The following is a 12,885-nucleotide window of genomic DNA, read 5'->3' on the forward strand; positions in this document are numbered from 1 at the left end:
TTCATTTATATCCCAACTGAGATAATGTAAAATAACAAAATCTATTACTTCATAAACATTTTTTTAAATTTTCAATCCAGTCACTGTGAAGCCTCACCTGAAGGCCGTGCTCTCCTGCGTCGTATTTGTTGTCTCCGTCCAACTGTTCTGTAGCGACGTAGTCTTTGAAAGACTCGAAGACTGGAGGTAAACGAGACAGGTAAAGAGAGAGAGAAAGTGTTTGTCATCTATTATTCACACCATATCTCGCATACATGCAGTGCTGTGATCAAGAAAATAAGGACAATAAGCAATAAAGCAATAAATACCTCCAATTGGCAAGAAAAGTAGTATTGTGCCATTCATTTTAGAAGGTTAATTAATGATGTGATTATATTCTTTTCAAAGGACTGATGGGCAAAGACTAAAAATATCAAGGATGGCAGAAACAAAGTCAAACATTGCCCTTGTGCAGAAATCGACTTCATTACACTTATTACATTTTATCATTAATGATAAGAATCCACAGTTCAGATATATGACTGAAGTGAAGTGGTTTTGTTGGGTGTTGCCACTCACTATTCTTCTTTCCTTTTATGCTGAGCTGGATGTCATAGTAGTCCTCTATCCGCTCCGACCGGTAGTCCACGTGCTTACACTGGATATACGACTGGAGATGGAGAGAACACACACACACGAGTCAGACTACCTGATTTCATCGCTGCGTCAAAAATAATATTTTTAAGAGGGTCAAATCCTTAATTCGGCCTCCTTCTATTCTTAAACTGACCTTCTTCTAAGATACATGCTGCGCTAATCTTATTCGAGTTAGACTGCTTCATTTCATCACTGTGTCAACAACATTTACGGAAGAATATAAATGCTGCATGCTGTGTTAATGTTGTTTGCTGTACAACGTGCAAGGCCGTCTTCTCCCTCTGGAGGCCCGTACCTTCAGCAAGTGAGTGTTTATCTCCTCCTTTTAATTGTTTTTTTTTTTTAACAGGATGGAGCGAGAGAAAGCAGAGGAGGGGAAATGCAGAGAGAGAGAAAGAGAGAGAGTGTACATACCACCATCTTTCCTCTGAAGAGCTTGGGGATGGTTCCCTCCACACAAGTGCCTTTCATTTTGTTCTCCACGTTGTCCAGGAGCTGGAGCACACACAGAATGTGAATTATTCAGCGCGCACAAACACACACACACGCACATGCTTTAAGACGGTATGATGTGAGAACTCACCACTCTGCACAGCTCCTGTACATCATGTTGCATGAAACTGTCTAGTGTCTCCCACCTACACACAGGAGAAGACAGGTAGATAGATAAACCAAAAGAGTAGAGCAGACAAACTTACTTTGCACAGCCAAAGATTTATGTCCTATTCTGCTAAAGAAAAGTGATCATCTGCATACTCCCAGCCAGGGCATCTGATAGCAAAGCAGCAGGGCTAGTATTCAGTCTGTCAATCAGTGTAGAAACATCTCGTCATTGGTTCCCAATTGATCCCAACTCCAGACAATATCATTTATCATATTTAGTGGGTCAACCACACTGTAGAAAATCCATCATTGGCATATCAAAATTGCAATAATGACTACTAGTACTGCACTGTTATTTTTTCTTAAAGGGAAAGGTGTTTCATTTAAACGGTCCTCTGATCAAGTAATACTGGCGCTGTGCACAATCGCTGGCTTTCAAATCAAACTGCATGAGGAGATCTTGCAAGTATCTCACTGTCTCCCCCACACTCGGTTTTTTGGACATTCATTTCTTGTACGGTGCCAAAAACAAAGTATACAGAAAAAGCTGTGTCCTTGTGTCTAAAAATCAAAATCTTTGTCACAATTACACCATTGAGCCAAGAAACACAAAATGATTGTTTTGTCAACAGCGCGCAACACTAGTTCTCACTCTGAGTCTAGCCGCCATCTGACAATAGACTGAGGACAAATGACAGGTGGGCTGTCAAGAAAGACTGCGTGTGTGTGTGCGTCTCAAGTGCATTACCCAAAGGACTTGGTGAGTTTCTTGGTGCCGACGGGCTTATCGCTGTGCTGCAGCTCGTAGAAAACCCTCTGCAGCGCCAGGGGGACGCTCTTGGACGAGTCGTCTCCCTCCGTGGGCATCATGTACACCGCCTGGGAACACGGTTGGGAGTTAGGAGGATATACAACAGAGCTCCACCAATATGGGATTTTGGAGGCTGATAACATTCTTGGATTGAAGCGACCCATAGCCGATATTTTGTGCTGATATTCAGTAACTTTAAATTTGGCTTTTTTCACACCAAAAAATACAGAGTATCCCCCCCTCTCCCTAACCCCAAATTTTATTCTTGGCAGGGTGGAAAAGCCTCGGAAAAAGCATTTAGACCATGAGCCACTAAAAAGCTTAGTAGTAGTAGTAGTAGTAGTAGTAGAAGTTGTTATAGTAGTAGAAGAAGTAGTCGATGGCATACACAGTAGTTCTGGGTTACTACACATTTTTGCCAGATCTTAATGTTTTCATTGGATTTGATGTTGTGCTCAAATATGATGCATTTCATATGTATACTGTTCATACACACATTGGCACATGCAAAAAAGGTGCAAACACAAACACTTAACGCAACACACCACACATCTACGTCTGGCCTGTTTAAGTCATTACAAGCAGCCAACGGTGAAAAATAAACTCTGCACCACTTACAAACACACACTCGGACAGACAACACACACACACACAAACAAAAGCGTACCCGCCGTAGCTGGTTGGTGAAGAAGAGCGTCTGTAGCAGGCTGTTCATGTAGCAGGTGGCTCCCTGGTTCTTCAGCCCCACATAGCCTGTGTGTTTCTTCGAGTCCCAGCTGGTTAGAGACAGGAAGGTAGGGTTGGGGTTATAATTCATACACCCCTAAATGTCGAGAAAAATGAGATCTGGGGACCACATTACAGAAAACGTCCCTGCTGCAAAATCCCATCTCACTCGAGAATGCGACTTGCCTGTTTCTGTCATTACAGAAGAACTGCACCTAAATATAGATGGGGAACCAAGGTGGATCTAGGATTTGGTTCAGTAACTGCTATGGAATTTTTTCCCTGTATATAATATTTGAGATAGACTGGGCAGTTAGGATCTTATTAGGGTCCTTTCTTTACAACTCGTCCTTGACAAAGCTCTTTATTACCAAATGAGGTTTAAGAAAAATCCTTAAAGGTAGGAACTGCTGTAGAAAATATAGATGTAGAATTCACATCACAGCTAGCCCACACCACCTCCCAAAAGGGGACCAGGAGTGTCAGGCAGCAAACCTTTCCCAGGACATACTGTACATGATAAGACAAGTGACTGTTGTAGAAAACCCAACCGTGGCCCCAGCAGAGAGAGAAAGGAGTAAAGGGAAGAGTGAGAGCTACGTACGCCACTCCGTGCGGGGCGTCTGCCTGGACGTAGACTTCGAAGGAGACTTTGTCGTCGTCGATGAAGCCCCTCTCTGGATCGGTCACATCCTGAAACGCAACAGCACAGAGACAGTCAAGTATACACCGCAGTTTGTCGGGTACATCTGAACTTTATACATCAAGAGCAGAGGCCGCAAGAATGGGTAGAGGAGACAGTATGTTCATATTCTGAGTGGACTGAGCACTCAATAAACAAACAAATTACATTTTTGATTGCGTCTGCTAAGATTGTCTACTCCAGCCGCTATGACAGGCAGCCAATCTTCCTTTGATGGTTCTTTCCCCATTTGAAAAAAACAAAAAATCAATTTGGCTAGTGAAGTAGAGAAAGAGGTAGGTGGGCAAAAAACACAGAGCTTCCCAACCTGTCTCCTTGTGGGAAACAACCATCACTCCGTTCCTTTCTAACTCATCTGTTCCTCCCCCTTTCCTCGCCCTCCCTCGTGCGCCTCTCTCTGTACTCACGCTCCAGGACATGAAGTTGGAGAAGCCCCAGTCATTCTCCTTGTGGAAGAAGAGGTGACTGATCCTGCGGCTGAAGGACTTCTCGTCGTCTTTGTAGTTGATGATCTTCAGCATGGCCTGGGCGTGGCACGACCATGACCTGAAACACCAGGACAGCGGCTACTGTCAGTAACCACTAGCATGTGTGTGTCTCCTGCGTGTGGGTTACGCATGTCTGCACATGTGCATGTTTGTGTTGCACAAGTAAACGAACGTAAACAAGGCATATCAATAAATCGAGGGTGGAGGCAGGTTCCAAAATTAACACCCGCCAAGCGCCGGAAAAATGTGTCATTGGCAGATAAATAAGTCACCCAATACACTGGCCGGGACTTTTGAGATGCATAACTTATCATAATAATGCTTCAAAATGCTCTCTGAATTCTGTCGCACTTCATGATGAATTATAAACTTGACCCAGTGTTTCCCATACAATGTAAATATTTGGGTGGCCCGCCCAGGTAAATTAACAGCCTGCCACGTAAAGTTTTGTTTTGGATTAATTTCGGGTGCCGTGATGCATGAAGTTGGTGTTTCTCACTGTAGTCTTCAAACTATCAAGATTTAATGCTGCTGAGCAGCAAAAGCGTGTTAGTCAACTAAAATGACCGTAATTCACTGTGGCGATGACGCAGTGCATCTGTGCTCCTTCAAGTCGCGGTGCGTCTGTGTGTCCGACACAAACTGAATGGAGAGATGGTTCGAAACAAAGCCTTGATAATCAGATGGAAGCATAACAGTCAGTTAATGTTGCAATGCCAATGCCAGACTTTAGTGCCTGAAAAAATATGAGTTGTTGGGCGCGCTAAAGGAAACATCAACAACAAGTTGTCAATAACCCCCCCCCCTGCTGACGCCACCCAAGTGAACTGACAACCTGTGGGAAAGACTGTGATCGGCTGTATCCAAGTAAGTTAACCCAGTAACTGATTCTATAAATAAAACAGCATTGAAAAGGGTTATGGTGACATATTTCTATGAGAAATGTATATTCATTATTTTGGCCGATAAAACTGACTCTTGGGCAGGTACTGTTTTTTTTTAAGTTCACCAGGCCTTAGAAATTAAGCCAAAAAGTTAATTTCAGTTGCACCAGAGCTCCGCACCAGCCGTTATTCTAGTTACACTCTGCCAAAGACACACTGTATCAGTAGTTTAGTCAAGGGTCTACACAAGTATTCTGCACCTCTTTCACTAGGCATAATAGTGTCGCCAATTATCATCCTAATTACCCCTCACCCAAATCCCAATTTACCAGCCTGCACTGTCATTGACATTTCATTTAGCGAGCCCAGTAGTAGCAGTTTTAGGCACTAAAGTCTCTCACTCCAATATAAGATAAAGAGGGTAGCATTAGCTAGGTTGCTATTGACACATAAGATGACTATTATACTCCCATCTGATTAACACTACTTTAATGGAGCAAGTACACCATACAGTTAAATACAAATGTGCTTCATCCTATGGTGTAGGCCATGTTTCAAACTTTACCTCTCTTCAGTTTGTGTCAACAGACACAGCGTCACTCAAAGCAGCACTGACTGTTCTGAACCATACCATGCGCTGAGTAGGGATGGGCATTTCAAGCAAAAATACTATTCAAGCCATAGCTATTTACTACTAGCAAGCTATATAGGCGGACATTAGCATAGAGCTAGCTAGCTAAGCCAGCTACCTAGTCCGATTAGCCCCGATACAAACGAGGGAAAATATACTTTTTAAGACAAGACAATAGTCGCATAAACTATTCGATTTTTTATAATTTAATGACTATTCGAAAATTATGACCCATCCCTAGCGCTGAGTCAGAAGTGCAATGAATTATGGTCACAGATACCAACACGCCTTTAGTGCTTGACAGAATTAAACCTACATTGTGTTTCTCATCAATCTACATTGAGTTTTCATGAAAGGTAGCATCCGAAGCGATTCAACCTAAAAAAATGTATTTGGGCAGGTGTTTTACCATCAAAGGCATCGGGTGCGCGTCTGTGTGTTTTTATGTGCGTGTCTGTCTACGCGTCGCCTCCCCCCCACCCCCACCCCCACCCCGCCACCTACGTGGAGTCGGACTCTGCGTTGCACTGCAGGAAGAAGCCGACGCTCTTCTGGTGCGGCCGGTCGGGGTAGAAGCGCGGCATCACCATGATCTTCCACGGAAGGTTCCGCACGAAGCAGGACGGGCTGAGCACCGACTCGCTCAGGCGGCTGAAGCGCTCCACCACGAACCGGAAGGTCGCCTCCGACCGCCAACTGGTGTCTGCCGGGGGAGGAGAGAGAGAGACACACAGAGAGAGGGAGAGAGAGAGGAAGTAAATTAAGTTAAGAGGGTGGAAAGTGAGTGCAATATCATTAGGACTCTTTTCTATGTGTACAGACCTGTCCTGTATGTCTGTGTGCATGTGTAGGTGGTGCGGAGGGTCGTGTGATTGCCACGCTATATCAGATAATGTCAATAACCATGTTTCCATCCAAATTTTCTGCAAACTTTTGAAATGTCACAAAAAAACAACATGCCAATTTGGTGCAGTTCCATCTGCTGCGTTCAAGCCAATAAATAAGGCTTCTTGAATGTCGGGGGGGGGGGGGGGGGGAACAAAACAAAAACAAAAAACAGTGGAAAGAGTCCTTCAAGAATTGATTAGTACTGGGCCAAGTTGTTATTGTTCTTTTGTGTCAGCTAATTTCGGACATATTTCATGGTTTCATCCAAAGACGAAAACAAAGAGATTGACGCACTTGGGAATACTGTGATGCACCGACTCTTGGTCATACAGGCAAGTCGTAGCGCACAGATATTTCAGAAAGTCCTGAGCTGTTTTTCAACTGTTGTGCAATGGGACTCAAACCATTCATGTCAAGCCTACATCATTATTTGACGACTGTCTTTATCGACAAGATTTTTCTGCTTTTAACAAGTATAAACCTTTTGCTATACTGAGGAAATTCCATCCAATTTTGCCATTTCCATTCAGCTTTTCTATTTCCACACAACATCATTTGAATGCCGTTAATGAATATAAGTGATGTCGACGTGTATTCCTAACTGTGAGTGAGAAGACTGAGGCGTGTAATGTGAATGTAAGTGCATGCATCTCTGCAGCGCGTTTGTGTGTGTGCATCCTCCTCACCATCCTCCATGTCCTCCTCTGTGTTGTTGTGTCCGTCTGCCATGGCCACGTTGCCGTTGATCACCGGGTTGGCCGGGATTCTCGGGGGGTCGTCCGTGTCCCCAGCTGTGTACACACACACACACACAAAGAGAGAAACAATGTAATCAAACTGTATGGGCAGGTTCAAGCTCCCGCATTGCTGAGTACCCGTCCTGCTGAAGCGTCCTTGAGCAAGACACCTAATCCCTACCGGCTCCCGTTGTGCTGTTCTGCATTCTGACCTTCTTGGAGAGGAGGGGAATCAAAAGAGAATTTCCCTATGGGGATCAATAAAATATGACATTATTATGAGCTGTATAAACTCTCTCTGTATAAATTCTCTCAGTAATAGCGATAGCAAACATTTAAGCCCTACAATATAGCGTTTTCTAGAAAAGGGTTGAGGCATCCAAGTTGAAAGTTCTCCCCAAAATTTGCCAGATTACTTGCCTTGCTCCTGTGGAATCATTTTACTTCAAGGCAACAAGGATATACTAACCAATACATCTGAAACCATTTTAAATCTTCCAACAATTTTGATGACAGACTTTCATCCTCTGGTTGTAGGAACGAGGAAAAAAAATCTTTAAACTCTTATATTCCCCGGTTTTTTGGATGTACATGTTATCTTCTTAAAGGAGGAAGACGCTGAAAAGCTGGTAATCCCGCATAAAGGCAACGGAGACGGCAGCGACGAAGATAGGACAAATTTTTTAGGAAATATGTCACATCTTCCTCTCTGCTGCTACCCCACCCTACTGTGGAGATCAGAGTTTCTCTCCCACTACTGTCACCGTCTGCAGCTTCAACACCAGCAGACATATCCTTCCCTTCCCCTTTCATACGTTTAACTGGGAAAACCCTGCATGCTGAGACAGCATGACAAGTCTCTTTCCCCTCTCCCGGTCTGCGTGTTTGACAGAGTGAGAGTAACAGAGAGGGGAGCGGGGGAGAGGGAGAGAATGTGTGTGTGTGTGTGCGCATAACAAAGACCCGCGCAACATAACAGTAGGCCGGGTAATTATGGACACAATGGAGGATTAAGCTGCAAGTCATCTCTCCAACAAAAACACACGCACACAGAGGACAGCAATTATCCCGGCCAAATAACGAGATGGCTCGGCGCGCGGTCTCGTCTATCAAAACACGTCGATGACAGAATCACAGAGGAGCGCGTTCGGAAGAGACTTCAAGGGGCGAGTGAAGTATGCGCGGATCCTGTGATGACGACGACAACAATACGGAAGATAGACTTGAGAGAAATGGCAGCGCTGATATGAATACCCAGGGAAATGTATCCTCTGCGCGTGTGCCCATCCTTCCTCCTTTAAATCCCAGTGTACAGCTCCATGCAAACGCGCTACTGTGTCTGTCTCCCTCAATGTATACCGTCGCCCATCTTCCTCCGAGCTGGCAGACGCGACGGTATCTGTGTGTGTGTGTGCGTGCGCGCCTGTGCACACGTCTCCAGGTAACATTACTGACCGAGTCCGCCTTGCCCAGGAGACTGACCTCATTTTCCCAAGTGGATTACACCCTGCTCACAGCGTGTTGTCAGTCAACTCCTTGACAACTTCATGTCCCGCCCACCTTTCCAGGCTCTACTGCGACTTCCCCCAGGAGCACAGGGCCGAGGATATGCTACTAAACAGGGCAGTATGATGGCAAAACAAAGATCAGTCGCTGAAATCAGTGGGAGCCAGACCCTGGACAAAGGATTTCGTATTTGACAAAAACATGAAGAGGGCTTAATTTGGCTTACTTTGCAGCTTGTTATTTTTTAAGCTGGTTTGGTGTCTGGCAGGGGGAAATCAAGTGCATCTCAAGTGGTTCAAATATTATTTTCAAACATATGTTTCCTAGATTTGGCAACCAGCACAATAAGTGCCTAAATGATAGCCTGAATAGCTTATAAAACTGTGGACAGCAGTAAGACATCCTGTTATGCTGATAAATGTGCACACTTTTCCCACCAAAGTGAGGAGTCCCAAAAAAACCCCAAAAAAACACATTCTAATATTTTAAAGTTCATGCCCCCTGGAAAACATTGAAGAAAAAGAGGAGTAAAAACTTTTCAATAATCAATAAAAGAATTCTCACATGGGACAGTTTTAAGTTGAGCGAACAAAAAACATCTCCTTATCTGTGTTTAACCTACAGCTACAAGGTTATAACAGCACAGCTGATCCTGTTACAATGACTTGGCACTGGAATCAAACACTGTCTGATGCATCGCACCACAGTAAGCCGTGTCTCTCTACTTTCAAGGGACAATATGAGGGAGGATGAGGGGGAAAGAAACCCCTTGTGGCAAATTATTAAATACTAACGTTGACAATAGATTTGAGTGGAAATTTGACTTGAAAACATCCATTTACCAACATACTATCCTCCTTATTCGATTTGTACAGCCAAATATTCATAATAGGAGAGAATCAGTGTTTTATAATGAAGGCGTCTGGCTAGAAATAGCTTAATAGACAGGAAAAGGCCACCAGACAGGCACACCAACCAGTGGGACCTAACTAAACAAAAACAGCAAACTGACCCTGTGGCAGCAACAGTCTTGCATCATTAGTCATATTGCCTTGGCATAATGGATGAAATGCCTGAAATATGCAGAGCTGAGGGTGGAATGTCATCAGGCATTTCACTGCAAATCTCTGGAGCCTAATACCACAAAGGAAATGTGGTACATGTTAATGTAAGTGGTTAGCCTGTGGTCACATCACGCTGGTTAGTAGAGACAAGGGTGTACTATGTGGCTGCAGGTTGGTACCGCTCACATAGTGAGTGTATCATGCCCTCTTGTTTTCCCAATAGTTGTGAGGCAGAATTGGTAGGCAGTGATCAATAAATCAGGGGACAATGAGACTACAGTGGGGTGAGTGAGCCAGCACTCAAGGGGTTAGGAAGGCACAAAATGAAGTCTAGTGGATGCACCTGCTACTAATGTGGAAAGTGGTTTCTCTACAAAAAAACGATTAACAATTTAAATGCTGCCTAGAGCTGTCTTGTTTGCCACCTTTGTTTGTTGAGTAAGGAAAAGATAAAAGCAACACTGTGTGTGAACAGATCACAATATCACAAGGACTGAATGACGCAGTGATGCTAAGGGCTTCCACAAGCCTTGCCTAATCCAAAGTTGACATTAATAAATAAATAAATAAATAAAAATGCTGGTAGGAAGGGCGCCCTGCGGGTGAAACGTTTGCTAAACGCTGACAGATGTGATCTTGACTCCAAACCGGACTAACAAAACAGAGATCATTAAAAATGGCGAGCTCCACGCGTTGGTCCTTCATACAATGAAGCAGCAAATCCCCGCGCTGCCTGCCAGTGAAGGCGAGCCCCCATGCGGGCCTTGCTTGCCGCAGCAGCAACTACCTGCCAGCACTTTCACAAATTTTACATTACAGACTGTCAAATGTCAGCAAACTAACGACCATAACACTAACCTGATGTATCATTTAGACCGTTTATATCGTGATGCTCTGCAAGAATGGTTCAGCTGGTTTTAGCACAGCCAATTTGGCAAATCAGGATTGACGCATCTAGCTAGCCAGCTAGCTAACATTAGCCACAGCTTCGTCTTCAGGCCATTATTGGCTAGCTAGATTCACTAGTACCAGCTAACAAGCTATGTGTAATGCTGGATGAAAAAAAAATTCACCAAACGAAGTTACATATACAGTTACCTAGTATTAGGGGCAACTGGAAAATTCTGGCTTATTTGAGGAAAACATTAAATCTTAAAAATGTAAACAAAGTTGCACTCAAGAAAAGGCCCAACTGGCTAGCTATAAATCGATCGTTGCAAAATACAAGCCACCATTTTGGAACACCACACACCCCCTTCGCTAGCATTAGCTTATTAGCTAACTAGCATGCTAACCTGCAAATGAACGTGAGGAAGTGTGCCTTGGGGCTAATTGCCTAGCTTACTGTTAGCTGTCCCGCTAGTAAAGTTATTAGCATAACGTCATTTCATCTGCGTTACTAATGCAAAGTGGACTAAGAGAGATGCCAGGCGCCATCCACACAAAATGCATTTACAAGAAATTAGCTCCACCGACTCAATGTTTTCAGAACCAAATTGACAGATCTCGCTTCGGTAACGTTAACCGATAATGTACTTTGCAGGGCCGCAAGTTCCCCAACCAGACATTCACAAGCCATTAGACACGATGCTAGCTAATAAGCTACGAGAACGTATTCTGTTCGAAGGTTATTAACGGTGTATATTGTATCAGCTAGCCCAGCTAACGATACACTACTTTATTCATTGGGTATTTAGTCGCTTTGTTGCTGATCCGTAGGTACCGATAACTGTCAAAATTAACTCGTAACATCTCTCTTAAGTGAAAGTAACAGCATAATTTACCTAGCGACTGGTCATTAATTGCCATGTTAATTGCAAGCCAAGGCCAGAGGCACAACCACACTGTTTACAAACATTTAAACACAAACCAGTGGGGCTAGGAATTCCATGGCCACATTTGTTTCTAAACGACGATGATATGGCAGCCGCATCTGGTAAGTTGTCTAGTTTATAGCAAAAAACGCGAACAAAAACTGGACAGTTTAGCCAACACGGTTCAGAAATACAGTGACTGATCCGAATGAATGATTCGTGTGGCTTAAGTATGAAACTCTGCGGATAAATATCAACCCATTTTCGGGCATTTGCAAACATTGAAAAATAGCAAGCATACAGAGCGAAGTAACGCTACATTCGCAATAACGCAAATGAGGTCAGCTGCACAGAAGTATGCTGCAATGGACGCACCATCAGCAAAATTGTAGCCGGCTATCCCAGCTAGCTTTAGGCCTTCGTGTTTACTGTAAAGTTGAGCTCAGCTTGCGCCATAAAAGTTCATGCATTACTCATGCAGCCGTGAAATTATAACAAATAACGTTTGAAAGTGTCCGTCCCTGCTTCTTGTGACCATTTCTTACCTTCCATCTCCATATCCTCGGGTTCGCTGAGCTGTTGCTCGCCGGCTTTCTGCTGCTGTTGCTGAGTGTGGTGGTGGTTCATGTTGGCAACTGTTGTTGTGATGTGGTGCTGCCTGTTATCTTTGTTCCCCTCGACCTTGTCCAGGGTCGGCTCAGTGGGGAACCGGGTTCTGGGCTGTTGGTGAGGTGTTGTAGGATGCGGAGGTGGGGTAGACAGGTCGAGCCTAGGCGGCTGGGCCTGCTCTATCACGACCTCGGCCTTTTCTGCTGTCAGCGCCGGGGATTGAGGAGGGGAGGTCGGCGGGGGAGCAGGCAGAGAAACGCGGACGTATTTGCTCGCTATTCGCCCAATCTCGGCGCCTTGATGGGTGCGAGTCGCTGACGGCGGGGGACGACTAGGGCTCCAAGGAGGGAGGCCCGCTGAATTAGCTAAATCAATCCGGCTTTACCCCGGGAAATGTGGGGCAATATGCGAGGTGAGAAAGACAACTCACACCACAACCTGCAGCCGGAGAAACAAATACCCAGTTTATAGCTAAGCTACCTGACACTGGGCAGCCAACTAATGATATAGGTACAACAACAATGAAAACAAAGGCTCATTTGCTATCGACACACATTCAACAACTTTGTCTGCAATATCCCCAGTCCGTGTGCTCCTCCGATTGTCCCTCGTCTGAGGGAGAGCGGAGAAAAAAGCTATCCATTCAAACCAGCTTCTAATATGGAATAGCACTAATTTAGAAGTTCGCGGAGACAAGAGTTGCCACGGTCCGACATAAAAACAATTTCCCCGTGCATCCAAACCGCCCTAACACGATAAACGACCAAACGCGGCACCTCGTCGCA

At 44.5% G+C, this 12,885-nt stretch overlaps 1 protein-coding gene across 4 annotated transcripts in view; it reads right to left on the minus strand.

The window, feature by feature from the left end:
* Window positions 1-12,474, minus strand: part of usp7 (ubiquitin specific peptidase 7 (herpes virus-associated)) — a 33,424-nt gene extending 20,950 nt beyond the window's left edge. For 3 of the 4 annotated variants that reach the window (XM_071912239.2, XM_071912238.2, XM_071912237.2), the window contains exons 1-11: window positions 12,037-12,262; window positions 7,057-7,161; window positions 5,987-6,185; window positions 3,887-4,025; window positions 3,381-3,469; window positions 2,718-2,826; window positions 1,988-2,118; window positions 1,220-1,274; window positions 1,051-1,131; window positions 559-649; window positions 98-180 (exon numbers count right to left, since the gene is read on the minus strand). In XM_071912239.2, the coding sequence (XP_071768340.1) occupies window positions 98-180; window positions 559-649; window positions 1,051-1,131; window positions 1,220-1,274; window positions 1,988-2,118; window positions 2,718-2,826; window positions 3,381-3,469; window positions 3,887-4,025; window positions 5,987-6,185; window positions 7,057-7,161; window positions 12,037-12,118 (1,164 nt within the window). In that variant the 5' untranslated portion in view covers window positions 12,119-12,262. Of the gene's footprint in view, window positions 1-97; window positions 181-558; window positions 650-1,050; window positions 1,132-1,219; window positions 1,275-1,987; window positions 2,119-2,717; window positions 2,827-3,380; window positions 3,470-3,886; window positions 4,026-5,986; window positions 6,186-7,056; window positions 7,162-12,036 lie in introns of all 4 variants that reach the window. The other variant, XM_071912240.2, reaches the window with a different exon arrangement.
* Window positions 12,475-12,885: the final 411 nt, after the last annotated feature.

The sequence above is a fragment of the Centroberyx gerrardi genome, chromosome 7 (genome assembly GCF_048128805.1).
Source record: "Centroberyx gerrardi isolate f3 chromosome 7, fCenGer3.hap1.cur.20231027, whole genome shotgun sequence".
NCBI lineage: Eukaryota > Metazoa > Chordata > Actinopteri > Beryciformes > Berycidae > Centroberyx > Centroberyx gerrardi.